At 33.1% G+C, this 23393-nt stretch overlaps 1 protein-coding gene across 1 annotated transcript; it reads left to right on the top strand.

Moving 5' to 3' along the window:
* The first annotated feature begins 220 nt into the window (after nucleotides 1-220).
* On the top strand, nucleotides 221-7768 carry LOC147068178 (uncharacterized). The gene is made up of 6 exons (XM_085952607.1): nucleotides 221-238; nucleotides 357-659; nucleotides 4844-5048; nucleotides 5184-5227; nucleotides 6355-6472; nucleotides 7764-7768. The coding sequence occupies exons 1-6, from the start codon at nucleotides 221-223 to the stop codon at nucleotides 7766-7768; spliced, it is 693 nt and encodes a 230-aa protein (XP_085808733.1).
* Nucleotides 7769-23393: the final 15625 nt, after the last annotated feature.

Genomic DNA, 23393 nt, shown 5'->3' with positions numbered 1-23393 from the left:
AGTATGAACATATTATCCTAATTTGAAAATATACTAAAATGGAAAATATAAACTCATTTAGTGCTGACAGCGCAACAGGCGCGTTTGGATTAGTTGGCCATTAGATATAATTAACATGATATTTAAATGTAGTAATTATCTGGTCAGCAGTGAATGTGTTGTTTTTTATACAAATTAAAATAATGTCTCAGTAAAGAAAAACATTGTCAGTTCAATGAAAATGAACATTCTTGAAAAGGCAAAAGAACACTTATTTACAAATTATACACATTATGCCAAACCAATTTGTACATTTTTTGTAATAAAAACTAAATTTATTTTTCAATGCCCTGGTAAGTTTATTTTTATTATTTCAGGTAGTGAAACATACAATTCAAGATACCAACAATCATGCACCTGAATTCATGAAAACCCGTTATGAGTTTACTATTTACACTCCGACAGGTCCAAATGTACCCATCACTCAGAGTCAAGAAGTAATTGTACGGGACATCGATATCACCAACAAAAGAATTGACTTTGCCATAGATCCTAATGAATACTTAGAAATCTCATACCTTAAGGTAGACAGCACAAAGAAGAATCACTATGCAGAGATTAAAACCAAAAAAGCCATCATGAGTATCGATAAACCAATTGAAATTATGATCTATGCTACGGTAATAATAATATAATTTTGTTACATTTCCTATAACATTAAAATAATCATTTACCATTTTCACATATACGCGGTAGGTACAGACCTACAACCTTATCTAAAGAATAAACGGGGTTGCCACTATCGAAAACTACCCAATCAAGACTCGCAACTGGACAGAATCTGACATTCGAATGATGATTTCAAAATGGCATCCATATGGTAGTTCGTAGTTTCATTTTTTACCGTTCTTTAGATATGTTTGTAGGACTGTACGTAATGCAGCTTCACAGGGTGGAGACTATTAATATAAACAAATATCTTTTTATAAAGAATGGTTATTTGTCCAACCTATCGCATCCATGGTCTAAATCAAACGCACATTGAATAACAAGCGGATACTATTCCACAATAACTTTGGTTACATGTAAAGTGTACGTATTACATTTCACCGTAGCATTACCGTTCGCCGTGAGCTTTCTTATCGGAAAGAGATGAAAAAATTACGCGTTGTTCGTGGAGCATTTTCATTGCCGATTTTGGCAAAATTCATGAATTCAACAATGAAAACCTAACCTAACCTAAGAAATAATCCAGTATATCAACTATTTTCAAAAAAAAATTGCCGCTGGCTTCCTGTAAACCGAAAAGAACTGTGTTTTATTTAAACATGAATTTTATCTCAGTACGATACGACCCAAAGAGGATGGACGGTCTTTAACCTTTCCCTTACCATGGTAAAAAAATTACGCCCGTTCCCATGCCGTCCACTCAGTGTCCCGCTAGAAATTTGGCATTTTAAGGCATTTTAAAAGCTAATTGATTGCTTCAAAAGGTAAAGTATGTTTTTAAATACTATTTAGTCATCGTTTAACATGTTATTCTGTGTATATCACATGCAATTATCTTATAATCGTGTATAATAATCGGACATCGATAAATGTACGTCATAACCAAACCACGGTGTGTCTCGATCTGTTTTAAATGGAACAACGAACACACGCTGTCATTTCACGGAGAGTGGGGATGGCTAATTCATCCGAAGCGGACGAGGGTGTTGTAAGGTAGAATAACACGTGTGCAGGCGTTCGTTATTACGTTCGCCACATAAAATAATAGATACCTAGCATATTATGAAATAGTATTGGCTTCGATATATTTTAATGAACACATTAAGTTTTATTGCTTACATTTTGTCCAATATATAGTGGACAAAAACATATATCTAAATATATATCAAACTCAAAATTTTATGAAAACCTTTTTAGGGCTTCTGAAACTAGGCGCTTCACTTGAAGAGTTAAAAAATACCAACAACATGACGTGTAATAATAATATGTATTTTATATTTAACGAAAAGAGAAGTATGAATGAAAAAGTGTGCACAAAATTGTAGGATTGCCCAAAGCGTACCGAAACTATTATGGTTTTATTTCGGCCTGGGTTTATCTGATTTTTAAAAACTATATAACACCATATTATGTAAATTATTGTAGTATTAGTTCAATAAAAACAAATAGGTACGTATGACTCACAATGCACTATTTATGTCGGATCTTAACAGTCTACCTCCACACTTCACCACTGAGAAATAATATAATAGTATATTATTATGTATATACCTACATCAGATTGAGTATGATAATATTTATTTATATAATAATATTATTTGGTAAGTACTTATGAAATTAGAATGATTCAGTAATCTTAATATGAATTTCTTGTACCTACATACAATCCACCGATATTATGGACATATTATTATATATAGTTAATAATAATATATAATATTATAACACAATATCATGTAAACACAACAGGTTCACTATGATTATTTATTTACATATTAGGTATGTAAGTAGGTACCTACTTTATAATTTTATTATTGGTACTTGTAAAATTAAAAAATAAAAATGCTGCAAACACTATAAAATATTTTTTGCAACTATGTGTCTACTTCATAAACAAAAGAAACTCCACATGTACTACCTAGTTGCACTTAAATTGCATTTGCTGACTCATTATTATTTTCGGATGAAAGCTATTATTAGTGATTTACGACGACAATACAATTTATTACGGTTCAACCATGGACCAACAAAATAATGTCTCATTTATAATCTTTTATAATTAAAAAAAACTAATATAGGTAGGTATTAGTAATATCGTCAAAAAAAGGATATTTTAGAATATCGTATTAACCGCACCGCACCGCAATTTACAAAGCTACAGTTAACTATAGATACAAATATATTATTATTGATGCTAGTCATTAGAACATACCTACATTTTCTGTAGCTGTCTGATTTCAATGCAGGGTATTTATTTAAACGGGTTTAATATTTGGGTTTGAATACAACATTTGAATGGGTAGGTACATCAATATTATGAAATTTATCGCATTGTATTATTTTCCTAAAATTCTAAAACAGAATGAAATAATATTACCCTTGCCAATATTTAACATATTGCATTGCCTAATATGATAATAGTATAAACATGTAGAACATGTGAATACGCCACGCCACATGCTGTGCTGTTTTTATTTAGCCCGCTCGAGAATTTTTTTCAATTGCCTATGTCCCACAAACTGATGTAATCTTTACAAACCTTGTAGCAAGGGTCTGTATTCTAAATCCGGGAAAAAAGGTTTTATGACTTGACTAGACAATGGTCAATAGCATTGGATCCTTTTCGTTAATTGTTTATGAATAAACGCCACATGTAGCGAAGTTAACACGGTAAAATGAACACTAATAACATTGCGTTAAGGGTTGCTTTGGCGTTTATCGTCAGATGTATTTGAACAATGTATACTTCAAGGTTCGATATATTATGGGAGGCTATAACTGATTGCATTATTCACAGAATTATGTTGAACAAAGACATACATTTCTATCTCTGACTAACAAATGACATTTTAAAATAGTGTCTCATGTTTACATTACTATTATGCGCGTTTCTCTAACGTATATCTTTCTAGATAGCCCTATCACTGTCTTATCAAAATATTGATTAGACTTTCGAAAAATGATTAATTTTACATATAAAACATTCAATTCAACCACCTATATATTTTTCTTTTTATGCCTAAATATTTTATCTACAAATAGCTAAAAGTAGACGTTTATATACATAATAATAAGTGGGGTATCTATGATTTAAGGTCATTTCTAAACTGCGAGACCATCGTGGCAACGGGAGTGTTAATATACGACCATATATTTCCGATATAACATTTCACGCTGAAGTGTAATACCGCGAACTGCATACGTAAAAAATCCGGACACGAATATCTCTTGGTAGAATATTATTACAAAATCAAAATATTTCCACAATCCATTCTGATGGTACCTACTATCTAATTTGAACAGTAATCCATTATGAAAAAGGTCCTCCGTTCAAATTTCAGCTGTGCATTTACACATTTTTGGTCAAGACATTGCCGACTGAAGAGAAAGCCGATACATTCACGACTGGTCCTACCTTTCCGCCCCTCCCGTTGTCTATAGATGACTTTGTCATTGCCTGTATTGTCTATAGAGTGCTCATACTGACGCGTCTCTCATGTTCACTTATAGATGAGTTAAATAATAAACAATACACTCGCATTAATACACCTTCTACAAATTTAATGTAATGTATAGATCAATGCTACATATTTTTTGGAAATCGACATTACCACCGGTTTTTGTGTGAAGGACAAGTCTGAATGTATATTATTATTATAAATAACACTGATAGTTCATATATTTGATGTGAGAATTTTTTATAATTCAATTTGAAACGAGAAAGGACGAATCAATATGTCAAGCAATCTGGAATCTGATTTTGACAGCTGAAAAGTGGACCACTCGTTGCTTGTGCAAAAAGTTATGCTCAGGCTTTATTAATTTAAAGATCAAGGACATTCACATTGTCTATGGTATCAACTAATCTCTCTACTTCGACCTATTTTAAAATGGCTTACAAACAATTTTTGTAAAAATAATGCATTGACATTTATTATGAACATGGTAGCTACATAACAGAAATTACCGGCTCGGCTTGTATCACACCGGATAAGAATGGCGTTCACTTAGTTAAAAAGGCAATCAAATTCTAAGCACAGCTAAAGTGAATTTTATCCATTCAATCACAATAATTCATTGATGACATATTTTATAAATAATCTCTCAATGTAAGTAATAAAATTAACCTTTATAGGACGTGGATGAGACCGGTGACCCTAGGCTAACATCAAATGCTACTGTTATTTTGAAATCAGACCCCACTACTGCACTCCCAGTGACGCCAGTATTTGATCAAATATTTTACACAGCCACCTATGAAGGTGGAAAATTGAAGTTTGATAGTGAAATAACTTTGTCGAAGGGTTATGACAAAAATGTCACATTTAAAATAACTGGCGGTAAGTAAACAACTAACTGAACTATTTATTTATTATAATCTTCTTCGGATCGAACCACGGTCTCCTTAATTTTCCGCCTTCATGACACTCGGTCCGGGTCATGTTATACATATTAATTATCGTACACCAATGTAGTGTCCACCTCTGGAACTGTGGATCCAAATCATTGTTTTTTCAGTGTATGTACCTATATTTGATTGCAACACAATTGCAACAACAATTCCTCTAAAAAAGTTTTAATATAACCTCCACTCTATTATAGAGACTAATATGCTCCACTCACAGAACATAAAGATAAAAATGCAGTCAACATAGACCAAGGCTTTGAGCCAGTTCTGGTTTATGGTTTAATGATGGTCAGGTTATGCAATGTGAAAAATACAAAGCCACTGAGTGTTCTCAAATTTAATATTACCAAAGTGTGCATTTCATTCAGGTGAAAAACTTTATCATTTATAGCATAATATTATGATATAGATGTAATTACAGTCGAACTTGGTTATTACGAGATTGATGGGACCGACTGAATTTGCTCGTTATCAGCATTACTCGTTATATAACATTTTTCGCGCCACATTTTATTTAAGCATAGAACATAAAATATCTGAAAACCATCGTAAAAATCCCCTAAACAAGCAAGGCATTCATAAATTATAAAATAAGTTGTTTATTGTAATGAAGTGCTGAGCCGCCGGCGCTGGTAGGTACCTACTGACTTACAAAGCTTAGATTTTTTACATGCAATTTCAACCATATGCGTGGATACTTTTTCAATGTTGTCGGCGAAAACAACAATTAGGTACTTAGACACTTAACTAGTGTCATAAACGTAATCATAAAGTTAACTGCTTGGTCGGATTTTATTGCTTAGGGTCGGAAATGTTGTTTTTAAATGATCGACACATTAACAGTTTTGCTCGGTATACCCGAGAAGTAGCTCGTTATAAAAGTGAATAAATGTATGGAGAAAATCATAAACTAAAATGTCAGCGAATGTTTCCTCATTACATCCGAGATCTCGCTATTTCCGTGATCGTAATAACCAAGTTCCACTGTATTTAAAATAACATATTCTTTAACATTTACCTATTCCATATTTTTCCACACTCGAGAAATATTGTACCTTCTTTCAGCCACACCTGTAACCCACTTCCCTTATTTTTTTGTTTTTAATAAGCAAAATACCATGTAATAATGAACAATTTTTAATTTCTTTAATTAACCGTTTATTAACTTTTTGCTTTCAGAAAACTCTAATTATTTTAAAGTAAATAATGATAAAGATAAAATTGTCATTTCCTTAAAGGAAGGAAACATCCCCGAAGATATTGTACAAAGTAAGAATTTCTTGCTATTTAAGTTGATTGCTGATAAAGAGGACACATCTGGAGGAGCAGCAGCTATACATGTATATTTCCCAAAAGGTAGTATGCATATCAGAAATTATCACCATATATTTATTATTCTTTACTGTATTAACATTGTATGGATGGAGCAATAATATGTAAATGAACAAAAAACTGTTTTGTTTTAATATTATTTATTCGTCATTCTTCAATAAATATTTATATGGATCAATAAATACACTGTTAATGATTTGGCAGTTATTTTGAGTCATAAATTTTGCATGTGGTCAGTCAAAAACTATTTTTGAATAGGGTTGAGATTAGAATGTTATTTGTACTTAATTTATATTTTAAGCCTCAAATTTTGTGAAATAGTTATGTAATATGACCACATAAATTTTGTATTATTGGTATAATGATTATGGTTTTACAAGAAAATATTGCATTTTTGTAATTTTATTTTAAAATGTTTCAATACTTTGGCATACTTACTATACTTTTCTTCCGATACGATACTAAAGTCTCAATACTTTTTCTTTCTACCACTGAATTTTTTTTGGCTGGCACCATAGCACATAGATTATAGCTATGTACATAGTGTGAAAGGACATGAACAGGGACATATGAATGAAAATGAAAGTGTGGGTTGGGGAATTTATAGTTTCCTTGGTGTCCGCTATGGCATATCAGCCAAAATAAAAAGGTTGTACTGTAACATTATATATAACATTCTAATAGTAAAGCCTCGTATTCACTATGGGACAAAATGTTCTTCAACATGACGCGCAACATAGAGTCTACGTTACGCGCGTCATGTTGCATGATGTCGCTTCGCCACCGAGCGCACGAGCCATGCGTCTATCACGTGTCAGACGTTGGCAAGTGTAGACGGGTGCGCTACATGTCGCTCAACATGAGTCACTTGAATATTCACTCTTCTTTCTCTATATAGTAAGTAGTTCCGCACTCACCACCTTTTCTTTCTCTTACATTTTGATAAACTACCTGTTATCCAACACAACCTCCTCGGCGACATTTCTGCGACAACTGGTGTGAGTCCCGGTGTGTACAAGCAAAATGTTCCGCGACATTGTTCCCGAAACATCGACGTAGATGTGCCGCGACATGTTGCTCCATTTGTTCCCTAGAAAATACATGGCTTAACAGTATGACCAAAACTTGTGGTTCGGCAGCGTTGAGATTATTTTGTCCTTACTTTTTATTTTTATTTACTTACAAACTTACAAACTTCGTCTGCCGAATTTAACAGTTTTGTTTTAATTTTACATAAGATAATTAATAATGTCAATTGAGAATGTTCACCGAGATGTATTTATATTTGTGTTGAAGTGCATCCCTTTTTCTTTAGATTAACATAAGCCTAAAAATAATGTTATAAATAATATTATCTTGATTGATTTTATCACTTTTATAATATGTAAAAATTTACAGAAACCTGAAGATAAAATAAGATAAATAATTTCTATTTGAGTTACCTTTCGATACTTATTTTTCTTTTTAGTGTTTATTATATACTTACAGCAGTATGTATGTACCATAGATAGCAAATAAAACCCTTTAACAGATACAGTCAGAAGTGGAAAAAGATTTTATATTATGGGTAATGATTAAATTAGTTGTAAGTAATAATTTCACATTGCAGATATGTTTGTGACAACATTTTATACTTGTATTTGTCAGAGCGCTGAGATAAAAACGACTTGCATTAGTGTCACAAACATAATAAAATAGTAATATATTATTATATACATTGTATCATTATTATTTAGAATAGTTAGATAAATCACAAAAATTATTTGGTAGTAAAAACAAATGACGCATTAAATGCCGAGAGGTATTAGCATGGCAGTACCCGGCAGGCCGCAAATTTCTATGAAAACATAAAACCGTATAAACATATCTTTTTTTAAATATATTAATAGTATAATATCATAAAGACGGTTAAGTATTTCAGCATTATTCCAAGAGATGGCAGTGTGCGTACAATATTTTAAATTATTTAAAACAATCGACCGGCGCTAGTAAAATGAGTGTAAAGTAAAGCATATATACAATAACATGTTCTTTTTCTATGGCCGGCCTTGAGCGCACGGAATTGTAGAGTGTGTTAACGCGTTTGTAGCATACATTCCGGAATCGCCATCGAGTGTTGAATACAAAAGATCAAAATAACCCTCGCATGTAGTCTGATCACTTTGGTATGTTATCATATTATTATTGTTGAATAATTTATTTTGTATGAAATTAATATTTGAAAGTGCTCCCATTTTATGGCACCCGATAACACGTTGCATGAATCTTTGTGTCATGTCTAACTCAAGAATATGAACTGGCGTTTAAAATTCTTATTATTGATGATTACCATCTTCATTAAGGTGAGTACAGGCAAACATCTAATACAAACTTGTTTCATTCACATAAATAGATTTGACTGCTTTTGGCATAGCCCCCACAAGGGGGGGGGCTGACAAGGCTCTAGCCTGAGGGCCAGCGTGGTGGGTTGAACAGTTAAGTGGAATAAACACACACCATAAATTTTCTCTAATACAAAAAATAGTTGCCTGCGTCGCTATTTAATTTTATAAGTGTTAACATTTCAAAATATGCGGCTTTGCGGTGGATTATAATTGAATGATAATTCACTTGTAGAATTTTAATTTATAACTATTTTTAGTTTGTTTTCTGACTAATGAAAATGGCTATTTATTAAAATTTGCGAAAGGTCGCATGTTACTTGGCTACCACAAAAAGGGGTCGCTATCAGTGCTTCATAATATAATAAAATTCTAGTGGATTTATTTAACAATACAAAAATCGCTAAAAATACACTGAATGCCCTTAATTTTACCTTGGGGAATCCTGGGGTTCCGCAGAATACTATTTACGGAACACTACTATAGGCCATAACACTGCTTTTAACTTCAGCGGTAGGTAGGGGCCTGCCAAACATCCTGGCCTGGGGCCCGCTTCAGGATGTGGGGGCATGGCTTTTGCTATACATACTTTCAATACCTATTCTCTTTCACTATCAAGTTTGTAGATATTACAACCATTCAAGCTTACTTCAACCATTTTATTCCTACTATTTAGCTTTACCATTATTCTATTATCATACCATACTAGTTTGTAGGTACTGGTTGAATGCATTAAAAATTACGTAGCTAGTTAAGTATGCATCGAAGACATCAATTTTTAGGTAAAACAAATTATCATGCATGGATATATTGATATGTCAAAAATCATCGATGTACAGGACAGAACCTTTGTGTGGGATATCTGCCAAATAGAAATATCGAAATGTCTACTTCTATTGTTTCACTACATCGCATGATTTTGAGTTATCAATGTATTGCTGCCATACACAGAATTATCCATTGGGATCATAAACTGAATGATTCTGCTTTATGCTGCTACTGCTGGTTTTCTCTCATCTCTCAGCTTTTCGGCACTCACCAATGTGCAGAGCCTGCGTTGGTTTTCCTCTATTTTTCCTCCATGCCATCATCTTCTATGCAGAGAGAGCTATGTGGTGTATGAGAATGTCTCTTGTAAAGGTGGAGTTTACTGGCCAAACTGAATAAATGTTAACCGCTGCATATGAGGGGTGAATGCTTATTCGGTACCAGTAACATTATTTATGTTTTATACCAGTAGTCAGCATTCTTTTCATATAGAAAAGACACTTTTTTAAAAGACAGGTATCAAATTTCTCTTGCAAATGCATCTAAATGCAAAGTATAGATCACGTATTATTTTCATGCAACGCATGCTCACTAAAATATAATGTCAATAAGATTATACAAGCTGGCAAAAATATTGTCGCCTTTATTACTTATGTATCCACTGAAGACCTGTAATGATGAAGATTGAAAAAAAATACCAAATATATTTATTTTATTCTTTTGTTATTTGAATTTTAAAAATCTGACATTAAACTGGCCGCTTTCATTTTGATTTATTGAAATTATTATTGTTAATAACTTATAAGAAATTCAGATACTGAGGAGTGAACAAATACAAGTGAATTTGTGACCAAGTTGAGTAAATCGACTTCAGAGTTAAAAACATGGGATTGTAAATTCTACATAAATGATCCTTTATTCATTACTATTCCGTGAAAAATATTTATATTTCTTTATGTTTATTGTTTGAAGAAGAAGTCTCACCGAGAAACATTCAAATTATATATTATGGTTGTCATGAAACTATGAAAATAATGATTACATTTTATACACCATGTTTATAGGGTATACTCAAATATTGCGACTAAAACGCTCACATCTTTTCATAGAAAGCGGGTACATACATATTTGAATCCTGTTTCACGCATACATATTATGGTACCTATGTGGTGATGTGAAAATGTCTCCTAAATCATTATTAATTATTATGTCACTTGTACTTATTTAATCTTCAGCATGCTAATTAAGATTTTGATAACTACATAGTAGAATATTATTCTGAAAATAATTTTAAGGTCAGTAATCCATAGGCGAAAATCGCAAATTTCAAACCACAGTGTTTGTGTGGTTTTAATTTACTCAGGTTTTATAATTAATTTCTATATCACACCAACACATGGCTTTTCATTTTTTTCATGCTTAAACCTTTTCATTCTCTAATTTATTATTGTCCATAATTATCTTCAATGTTAACATTCTCAATTGATTTTATTCGCTATCAACATTTCTCTATTATTTTCATAAATCATTAATAAAATGGTGAACATAGATAACACTATAATTCTGGATCACACAATGGCCCAAGTCAGACAAGTGTTTGTGATCACGTGGTGCTCACTATTGTGAATGTATTCACGTTGGCCAGTAAAAGTTTGTAGTCTATCGACATAGTGTCGATATTTCCACACGGATCAAAGGGTACCAACATTTACTTGACTTGGACCATTGTGAAGTGGGTGTGAGAGTGTATACAACACATGTACACATATTATTTTACAATAACTTACCTATCAATAAATGTAATGAAGTGATTTCACATTCACCCTACAAATAGATGGGTAATTATAAATTCATGCTTTAATTGCTAACTCATTGCTAAAATTCATTATAATACATCACATATTACATGTAACAATATAATGATATTATGTACATAATATAAAGGTGTTTTTTTGAGCCCAATAGAACTTGAAATTGTAAAAAATAACACAACAAATTAAATTTTAATCAAATTTTTTTATTCGAAAAAACAATGCATTATTAAAATTTGAAAACGATTATGATCGGGCATAATATATGGCTACCGTGGCTGTTCTTGACGAAGCGCACTCTGGATTTCTAATTTCGGGCCACTTTTTCGAGCACTGCAGACCATATGAATACGTGTATTAATTAAGGCGCTAAGTACCAAAAAAATAAAAACTGACATTTTTATAGAAAAATGTTCTACATACCAACGCCTATAACTTCAACTATAGTCTAAGTGCCTCAAGCAAGTCAATAAAATACAGCAAAATAATTAAACATGTCGACGTTGTAAGTCCGTTGGCGTGTTTTATTTATAATGGTGTAAGTAACACTGCAGTGGTCAACGGCATTCAATATAACATAGCTGACGATGGTGTGTTGACACTTGCGAGTTCTTAATACCTAAAATTATAGAAGCTGCCGTGATTGCTTCACACTGTAAAACTACATTTTTCAAAAGTTCTGCTTCATGAAATTTTACTGCAATGACTCGGTATTTTGTAACTACAGGCAATACTACTTTTTGGTACTTAGAGCCTTATTTAATACACGTATTCATATTATACTATCACAAATAACACGAACAATGTTCGCTTTCAAGGTGTCAATTATTGCTGGTTTATCAGCGTAAACCAGTAAATTCACATAGCCTCACAGAAAATAATCCAGAGATATCAAATTGCACGACTTTGGAGGCCAATTGACAGATCCATTTGTCGAAATCAACTAACCGCCAAATTTTAATTTCAATAAGTCGATGATTGCGATCACCATATGCCACGTAGCTCCATTCTGTTGACACCACATCTTCTCCAGCACAATTTCATCCATTTTTTCATTGATCATCGACAATAATGATCTCCGGCCTTATTTTTAATAAATCAGGTCCGATGATGCCACCAGCATGTAAACCGCACCAAACGGTCCATTTTTGTGGATGTAATGGAGTCTGTAAGGTCTCTTCTGGATTGATTTCACTCCATATGCAGCAATTTTGCTTATTAACAAAACCGTTCTTAACAAAGCAATTTTGCACTAAATCAAATAACGACAGATTTACAAAATAAATTTGGATAGTTTAGTAGTGTTGTTCAAGTGTGACTCTATTCACGATGATTTGCCAGACTATACTGATCATAAATGTTGGAAATTGAGTACAATATCAGTTCGGTTTGACATTTAACCCTTTCATAAGTTCTATCTAAGCAAAAAAACACCTATGATGTATAATGCTATGTATAAACTAATATCTAAATTGTTACTGATTTTTTTAGTACCCGAGAAAACTCTAAAATTCGAAGAACCTTCCTATTCATCAATCTATTACTTTAGCAACAAAAGTTTTGTCATGCCGAAGATCATTTTAAGTGACGGATACAGTGCAGATGTCACTTTCACACTCTCTGGAGGTAATGATTATTTTTCTTTCAAGTATTTTGTTGACAAAGTTTGGAATATGTAATAACAACCTAATAACCTAACCTATCCTAACCTACCTATTTATACTAAGCATTGTGTTTCAGACAAAAGTGACCTATTTAAAGTTACACATGTGGATAAAGAAGTCACCATGGATGTGAATGGTATAATACCAGAGCCGTCATTGGATGAAAATTCATTTATAGCCATTACACTGCACGCGTCTGCACCCGGAGTAATAAATAATGCTACAACAGTTGTGACTGTTTCATTGAAAAAAGATATGAGTAAGTTTATATACAGATTTCATTATTTCCTTCCTGTTCTGCAATTTGAACATTCCTAAATATTACGAAAAAATGCTAATTGCTTAATTATTGCTAAAATTCATTGTTAAGGTGAAGCCTTTACTGAGCCTTTTTTAAAGAGGCACCTAGTGGATAAATACGAAGCTTGCAATTTGAGACATTTTTTTGATAATATACAATTTCAACTGTATTAATTAATAAATGTGTACTTATCTGAAAATATTAAAAAGAAGATAAACCTACAATTTAAGAAAAATGTTATAAAATGTGAATTTTGTTTACGTCCCCATCTTATTATCTCTATATATATAAAAATCTCGTGTCACGATGTTTGTGGTCGAACTCCTCCGAAATGGCTCGACCGATTTTTATGATTTTTTTTATGTATATTTGTTAGGTATGAGAATAGGTCAACAAGTATATTTCATACCCCTAGGTGATTAGGGTATCTCTATCCAGAAAAATTTTCTTTTATTTTTTTGACAATTTTTTTTTGTATTTTTTTTTATTATTCGGCATAAAAAATACCTATAGCCCCAAATTTTCACCCTCCTACCCTCACCCTCCCATTTTTTATTCGCGATTTTATTATTTTTGTATGAACAAATTTAACCGTCGTTCGTATTTCAAACAGAACGAAATTATTTATGTTGTTGAATGACAGATGGCGCTACGTCCGAGAAGAATTCAAGAGAAGCGTCGCGTCATTTTGACATTTCATTCGGCATACCACAACGCAGTGCGTGCAAAATGTTGTACGATTTATTTTATTTATCTATTTTTATGTGCGTGTATTACAGTGCACAATGCCAGCAAGACGCAAGGGGGGCCATTTGAGCCGTCGAACGAATAAAGCAACAAACATGCGAAATAGTAGAGCAGAAAAAACAGACGAACAAATCCAACAAGATAACAAAAACGTGCGTGTAAGCATGTCGCAATTGCGTGCATCTCAATCACAAGAGGCACGAGCTAAACGAAATCAACAACGACAACGGAGCCAAGCGCGCCGGTTCGTAGTTAACACACGCAGAGCAAATGACCGGCAACGCCAACAAGTACATCGAACATTTACACCCGCTTCGTTCCTTCGTCTCGCATTCGAGTACGAGCCAGATATTGAATATTCCGCTCATCCGAAAGTGTTCATTGGTGCTATGGACAAAGAATGCCCCCATTGTCATGCGCTCAAATTCAAACATGAGTCAGCCGGGATGTGTTGCGCATCAGGAAAAGTGCAACTACCAGAAATTGAGATACCACCAGAACCATTGAACGGCTTGCTCATCGGCACGGTTCCAGATTCAAACCTGTTCCTGAAGTGCAATCGCACATGCAATTCATGCTTCCAAATGACTTCGTCCGGAGCAACAGAAATAGTTCACAATACTGCGGCAAATGGTCAACAATTCCATTCTACGTTCAAAATCAAAGGCCAAGTATACCACAAAGTAGGCTCATTGCTGCCAATGCCAAACGAACCACATACATTTTTACAAATCTACTTCATGGGCGCGGCGGTGTGGACATCAATCATGTGGATGCACGTTGCGGCTACAATAGCCTCAATTCGCCTAATGCCAGGCGCATCGTCGGCGAACTGGACGCCCTGTTGAATGAGCACAATGAATTATTGAAATTCTTCAAAGCACACATGCACGAATTGCAAAGTGACAATCACGCTATTGTCATCAATCCTGATAAAACACCAGCTGGAGAGCACGTGCGTCGATTCAATGCACCTGTTGTTGACGACATTGCTGGAATCATGGTTGGCGACCGCACATCGACGCGAGAAATCGTGATTCGAAGAAGAAACAATAATCTGGAGTTCATCGCTGACACACACCGTTCATAAGACGCTCTCCAATATCCGCTAATTTTCTGGAAGGGACAAGACGGATATTGCATAAACATTAAACAACAAGATTATGTCACAGGTAATTCATTCATTATGAACATCATTACTCATTTTGAATTGAGAAAATGAATGGTTGATGTTTTTTTGTTTTTATCGGCGGTCATCGTCTACAGCGCTCTATTCCTCTTTCTGTCATAGATCCCATCCCCACACACTTACGATACATTCGTTATTTTTTATTTAACAACCACAATATTCACTAGAAATAATTTATATGGCAGAACAACGTTTGCCGGGTCAGCTAGTAATATATATTTTTATGGTCATATTTATTATTAAAATTTAATTTATTATGTTTTCAATTTTTCTTCAGAGAAGATTTATTAAATGTAAAAATAAAATGATAATATTTTTAAGCAATATTATATATTATAATCTACTTAGGTATATTAGATATTTTATAGCATTAAATTCAGAAAACCAAATCCGGCAAATAAAAGTCTACTTTTTATATACAAATAGGTAATAAGTAAACGTGGGATTTCTGAAATTTATTACAAAAACGTATTATAAAAATAACGGTATTTCCACAAGATAGCACAGCATTGTTAACTGTGTATCGTTATTACAACTAATCTACAAGTACGATATATTGATAAACATAGATAATTGAATTAAAATTCATTATCATTCATATTAACGAATGATACAATTTTATGTTGAAAACAAGAATATCATTTTTTGTCAGGGGAGATGAAAAAAAATAACCTAATGTAACATAACCTACCTACTAAATCTATCATTTGTATAGTAAAAATTATCAAATAAAAAGCATCTCCCCGACAGAAAATAGTTTTCCTTTAATTATATTTTTGACACAAACCAAATAATGTTATAAATGTGTACTTGAGATTCTTACGATAGTTTATTATACCATACAGAATATTAAATATAAATGACAACAAAAAAAAAACACGTGAAACTACAAAATAATATGAGATACCACTGGATTATTCATAACAATACAGCAAAATACAGTCAATTTTTAAACATGTTTCTTGGCGTAACAGGTTACATTTCCACACAGCTGGATTTCTCAAACGCTTCCTTAATTGTCCTAGTTGAGATTCCGTTACACTAACTATGGAAACATTCTTTATTAAAAATAAAAAATAGTAAAATAGTCAGAGCAAAATTACGACTTTCCTCACTTAACGTTTTGACGGTTTGTACAGAGATTAAAGCATTCGTGAAGTCATTATTTAAATCGCGGCGTCTGATTGGCCGGTTACGCAGAGAGGGTTTTAGCAGAACAAATTTATTTTCAGAGCGGGTTTAGACCGTCACCTCAATATCTATTTTGATTTTTTGAAGAAACAGAGAGGAATTTAAAACTCTCACCTAGAACAGAAGATAGATCTTACGAATGAGCCCCTGCGTACATTCATAACTATTTTTTTTGAAAAATCGCCCAGAGCGGGTTTTGTAACTCTGCGCCTCAAATATAACAATATTTAGGTATGTAATTAATATATTTTGTAGATGAAATTTGACATTATAAAACAGCTAATTTTATTGCTACTGATCTTTTTAGTACCCGAGAGAACTTTAAAATTCGAAGAACCTTCTTATTCATCAATCTATTACTTTACCAATAAAAGTTTTGTCATGCCGAAGATCATTTTAAGTGACGGATACAGTGCAGATGTCACTTTCACACTCTCTGGAGGTAATCATTATTTTTCTGATAAGTATTAATATGTTGGCAAAGTTTGGAATTTGTAATAAAATACCTACCTACTATTACAAAACATTCTGTTTCAGAAAATAGTGACCTATTTAAAGTAACACATTTAGATAAAGAAGTCACCATAGATGTGAATAGTATAATACCAGAGCCGTCATTAGATGAAGATTCATTTATAGCCGTTACACTGCACGCGTCTGCACCAGGAGTAATAAATAATGCTACAACAGTTGTGACTGTTTCACTGAAAAAAGACATGAGTAAGTTTACATACAGCTTTCATTAATTCCTTCCTGTTCTGCGATTTTCACATTCCTACATATTACGAAAATATGCTAATTGCTTAGTTATTGCTAAAATTTATTGTTAAATTACATCAGAAATATAACATTGTCTATTTATAATATATTATTATGTAGATGAAATTTGACATTGACTTCCTGTTCTGCAATTTGAACGTTCCTACATATTACATACGAATAAATGCTTATTGCTTAATTATTGCTGAAATTCATTGTTAAACTATATCACAAATATAACAATGTTTAGGTATGTACTTATATTATGTAGATGGAACTTGACATTATAAAATAGCTAATTGTTACTGATTTGTTTAGTACCCGAGAGAACTTTAAAATTTGGAGAACCTTCTTATTCATCAATCTATTACTTTACCAATAAAAGTTTTGTCATGCCGAAGATCATTTTAAGTGACGGATACAGTGGAGATGTCGATTTCACACTCTCTGGAGGTAATCATTATTTTTCTTTTCATGTATTTATAAATTTATTATAAAAAACATGTTTATTTTATTCTTGGTAAAGGTTGGAATAATAACATACCTACTTATCCAAAACATTGTTTCAGAAAAAAGTGACCTATTTAAAGTAACACATTTGACTAACGAAGTCACCATAGATGTGAATGGTATAATACCAGAGCCGTCATTGGATGAAGATTCATTTATAACCATTACACTGCACGCGTCTGCACCCGGAGTAATAAATAATGCTACAACAGTTGTGACTGTTTCACTGAAAAAAGACATGAGTAAGTTTACATACAGATTTCATTAATTCCTTCCTGTTCTGCGATTTTCACATTCCTACATATTACGAAAATATGCTAATTGCTTAGTTATTGCTAAAATTTATTGTTAAATTACATCAGAAATATAACATTGTCTATTTATAATATATTATTATGTAGATGAAATTTGACATTATAAAATAGCTAATTGTTACTGATCTTTTTAGTACCCGAGAGAACTTTAAAATTCGAAGAACCTTTTTATTCATCAATCTATTACTTTACCAATAAAAGTTTTGTCATGCCGAAGATCATTTTAAGTGACGGATACAGTGGAGATGTCGATTTCACACTCTCTGGAGGTAATCATTATTTTTCTTTTCACGTATTTATAAATTTATTATATAAAACATGTTTATTTTATTCTTGGTAAAGGTTGGAATAATAACATACCTACTTATCCAAAACATTGTTTCAGAAAAAAGTGATCTATTTAAAGTAACACATTTGAATAACGAAGTCACCATAGATGTGAATGGTATAATACCAGAGCCGTCATTGGATGAAGATTTATTTATAGCCATTACACTGCACGCGTCTGCACCCGGAGTAATAAATAATGCTACAACAGTTGTGACTGTTTCACTGAAAAAAGACATGAGTAAGTTTACATACAAAATCCATTATTGCGATTTATTACAAAGAAATGACAATGAATTTACGAGGGTGGGTCAATAATTCCTTAGAAAAAAGCATTAAAACAGTTTTTATTTTTGTATTTTTTTTTTATTTCTCAACATAATCTCCTTGGAGCTCAATACACTTGGTTAGACGTTTCTCAATTTTTTTTAAACCGTCAGAAAAATAAGTTTTCGGAAGGTCCTCAAAATAAGCATTTGTCCGATCGATGACTTCTTCATTTGAAAAAAAACGTTGTCCACTTAGCCATTTTTTTAAGTTTGGGAAAAGGAAAAAGTCACTGGGGGCTAAATCTGGCGAATACGGTGGGTGGTCGACCAATTCGAACTTCAATTCTTCAATTTTAGCCATTGATCGTAAACATGTGTGAACACGGGCATTGTCCTGATGAAAGAGGATTTTTTTCCTGTTTAAATGAGGCCGTTTTTCTTCAATTTTGTTTTTTAGCTGGTCCAATAAAGATTGCTTTGCTTTGACTGTTCTTTCGTCTCGGGAGTATAGTGGTGTATCCATGTTTCATCTACAGTCACAAAGCGACGAAAAAATTCATCCGGATTGCGTTGCATGAGCGACAACAGGGCTTTAGAGGCCACCACCCTATTGCGTTTATTGTCGACTGTGAGCAAACGCGGCACCCATCTTGCAGAAATATTTTTCATGCCCAATTTGTCATGTAAAATAGAAATGACGCTACCTTTTGAGATCCCTGTAACCTCAATTATCTCACTCAACTTTAATCTTCGGTCACTTAACACCATATCGTGGATTTTATTGATCATTTCTGGTGTAGTCACCTCTACAGGACGTCCTGAGCGTGGTTCATCCTTTGTTGATGTACGACCACGTTTAAATTCATTTAACCAGTTATAAATAGTTGCAAGTGAAGGAGCAGATATGCCGTGAACTAAATCCAACTCATTTTTTATTTCCTTTGCTGTTAACCTTTTTATATTAAAATGTTTAATAACAGCTCTAAACTCAATTTTCTCCATTTTTGTAAACAAGCAAATTTTTTTTTTAAATGTACGAAAATAAAAAACAACAACCCGACCAATCTGATTGAAACTTCGCAGCATACTAAATCGGTAGTGCCGCTGCATGAAAACAAACCGCTTACAGTACTAGTCGCGCCACCTGTCGGCTTTTCTAAGGACTTATTGACTCACCCTCGTATATCATTCTTTCAAAATCTACTAGGTAGATGAAATCTACGGTGTTTTCCATTCCAGAGACGGTGATGCAAATTGCCATCAATATAGTTGGTTGCATGACCACCATTGTGACAATTAATTTATTTTGATTACGATAAAAACAATTGTAAATGGTGACAGCTGAAACACTTCTTGTCAATTAAAACTTTACGAAATTATTAATATCTATATGTACACAAAATATTGTTGGATATCGAACAGAACAGTGATCTGTTCCTAATGACGTAATTGTGGATTGATTTATTTGTATTGTATTGTAATATTATAAAAGCTGTAGAGCAAGTCTACGTACTTTGGTTTTAAATATATGAAATTTTGTACTTAGTAAATCATGCAATCATCAGATCTTGCCAGTACCTACCTATCAACAGATTTACCAATTAATAATGGAAATTTTAAATATAATATTTTAGTTGAATTTTTAAAAATACATAATATCTATAGTCTTTTACCTTATTGCTTCCATTGAAAATCGTTACACACTGAAATTCTATGTAAAGCTTCGTTGAATGAAAATATTTCAATGGAAGTTCACTTTTCATACTAAAATTAGAGGTGTATTATCAGCAATTGTTTTTCTCTTAATGAGATTTTACAAACCGTTTTCTTTGATTTATGAGCATATTGTCTTACAAGAATCACAATATTAAATGTTGACATGACAACAGATTTTATAAGTGTGACAGAATACCTCGTTTTCACGTGCATAGATTTACTGCTGAAAGTACGTATTATCGAGGTCATAACAAAAAAATGCACATGTAAACACGTATTATCGTGCAATTGCAAGATTGCATGCATGGATCAAAAAAGTTCAGAAGCTTCTGAATTTTCATGTGACAATTGGACTGTGCAATATTTGCGCCCGCTCAGTAGAACGATAGTGGTGAACCTGCCAGTAAAAAAATGAAATACACCGCGCAGAGACTCCTTTTGACGTCTAACGATTTTCACGACTTGTCAAAAGCACCATGCAATGACAACATCACGTCTCGCTTATTCTTGAAGAATGAGATTGGCGTGACAGTCACCACTTTTACGCGTAAATAGATATTATCGTGATAGTTTAAAATACACACTATTGGTGCAAGTAAATCCATGCACGCGTACAGGCGCTATTATAGACCCTAAACGCAAAGCAAAAATTAAGCATGTAAAAGTGCAGACTGTCTCACCAGTCTGATTCTTCAAGCGTAAATGAGACGCGTTGTAGTCGTTGTGCGGTGCTATTTGACAGGTTCAAACAGATCGTGAAAATCAGTAAATGTCAAAATGTTCTGCGCGGTGTAGTTCGTTTTTGTTTCAGCAGCTTCGCCACAATCGTTCTACTGCACAGGCATAAATGTCGCACAAGTTCCAACTGTCGCATGAAAATTCAGAAGCTGCTGAACTTTTTTGATCCATACATGCAATCTTGCAACTTGCATAATAATAATTGTTTACACATGATTTTCTCGTCATGGCCGCAATAATACGTACTTTCAGCAGTAAATCTATGCAAATGTAAACGGGGTATGACAAACACGTAACGTATGTTTTGTCAGTTATTATGGTCTCACGTGAGGCAAATGATTCACGGTATGGTTTTGGAATGGGTGTTTTTTATTTTCACAAATAACGCAGCTTACGTGTGCACTTTATAGATATCTTTTGGGTTTAATAAAGTATTATTTTGACACCTTATCACGCAATTTCAATAAAACTTATAATATAAAAAATATTATATCGTAATATGAATTAAAAGTTTTTTCATTCAAGGTAATTCAGATTGAGACTTTCAGTCAGTTTTTCAGAACAAATTGAGTTTGTGTAACGAGTTATTAATGCACATTATATCCACTAAAGATTGCAGATGATCAATATACATCTATTTATTTTCAGAGAATGAGACTGCAATAATATTTGAGAAACCAGTATACGAAGGCAGCTACTTTTATAAGAATAAGACCTTGGTTTCACCAGTGATGGTGTTGAAAGGAGGTCACGTTGATGATGTCAAGTTTGATCTAACTGGAGGTAGGTAATATTTATTAACATTTAATTTACTATTTGTCTTTTGGAAAAAAATCCTATAAAGACTCTTTTACTGTTTGCCACCACATACCTCCAAGACTAATAATTTTTGTTGCACAATCATGGATGCAAAAAGGTAACAGATGTATAAAAAAATTTAACCAGGAATTATGAGTAAGTAGCTCTTAAAGGTTGTGTTCTCTTAAATAAGAACAAGCATCACACTGAAAGAATTTATTACCTATTATTTGATTTAACACTAATGGTGTTATTCATATAATCCTATAGTAGGTATAAAAATGAATTATTTGTCATGGCTCATGTGTCCTTGATACAGTAAGAGCCGGGTCACACTGGGCAACTCTGGTTGCACAGCCAGTTGCGCGACCGTGGTCTCTTAGGCGATTTACTCGGGTGATTGGGGTAACCAGAGAGGCAGCCAAGAATCTGCTCACTTTCAAGATGGACGTCGAAGAGGTTGCACTCATGCTGTATTTGCAGTGTAAAAGATTCTTAGGGAAGAAGAAAAAAAATGATCTGGACTCATCCTTTCGTCACAGCTCGCTCTGTGTGGATTGTTTATCACATTGTATGACCTGAGAAAATACCCTAGCAAATTCTTCAACTACGCATTCTCTGTGTAGTAGCTGAGGGCGACTGGTCGCCGAGTGTGGCTGCGTTCAATACATAGCTATATGACGAGTTGATTACAAAAATGATATTTGTCAAAAAATATGATTTTTCAGGAGAAAAAACCTTCAAAGATTTTTTTTTTAATCAATGTTTTATCATTACATGTTTACTTACTAGTGCCTTCAAAAACGTTAAATTGGATAATTATTTCATGATTGTAATATTTTTACTGTTTTCAGAGATGAGTGAATTATTTACCTTTATCAATTCAAATGGGGAAATAACAATAGACGTTGTCACTCCTCTCGATGCATCACTGCTGGAAGACAAAAATTATTTATTACTCACGTTAAATGCACACGGCCCCGCTAAGGAGACTGGTATCGCCATAATAACGGTGGCTTTAGTGAGTGACGTTGGTATGTATAACAGTGGCGAAGACTCGATACCACGCGATTATAATATAATGATTACCTACCTTGAGAATTTTCTAAACGTAATATGTACCTATATTTATTTATTATTCCTAGAAAATAATGAAATTCCAATGCGACAAACTAGCGAGTACTATCAAATTATTGAGTATATTGTAAGATTATTAGCGATGCACATCATATTTTAAATAAATAGAACATTTTGTATTTATTCTGTAATTTTTCAATTCAGCTGAATATTGCCTCGGGTAATCATATACTGCAGTTATATTATGACACATTGATCACTGTCTGAGTTTGCATCGTTATTCTTTTAGTTCGTTATAATCATTCTCCTTCCAATGGACAGCTTCGCCACTGATGTATAATTTATTAAGAATTAAATTGGATAAAGTATAAGTAAAGACATTTTA

The sequence above is a fragment of the Rhyacophila brunnea genome, unplaced genomic scaffold (assembly GCF_057557595.1).
Source record: "Rhyacophila brunnea isolate RB1 unplaced genomic scaffold, BYU_Rbru_1.0 scaffold_3, whole genome shotgun sequence".
NCBI lineage: Eukaryota > Metazoa > Arthropoda > Insecta > Trichoptera > Rhyacophilidae > Rhyacophila > Rhyacophila brunnea.
The sequence above is the reverse complement of the archived record's forward strand: the minus strand, read 5'-3'. Positions and strand labels throughout refer to the sequence as shown.

Bases quoted from the DNA above. Each gene is read 5' to 3' on its own strand.
- LOC147068178 (XM_085952607.1), top strand. The intron at 660-4,843 runs GTAATAATAATA...TAACCTTTATAG, and splicing joins AAATTATGATCTATGCTACG to GACGTGGATGAGACCGGTGA. The intron at 5,049-5,183 runs GTAAGTAAACAA...ACACCAATGTAG, and splicing joins CACATTTAAAATAACTGGCG to TGTCCACCTCTGGAACTGTG.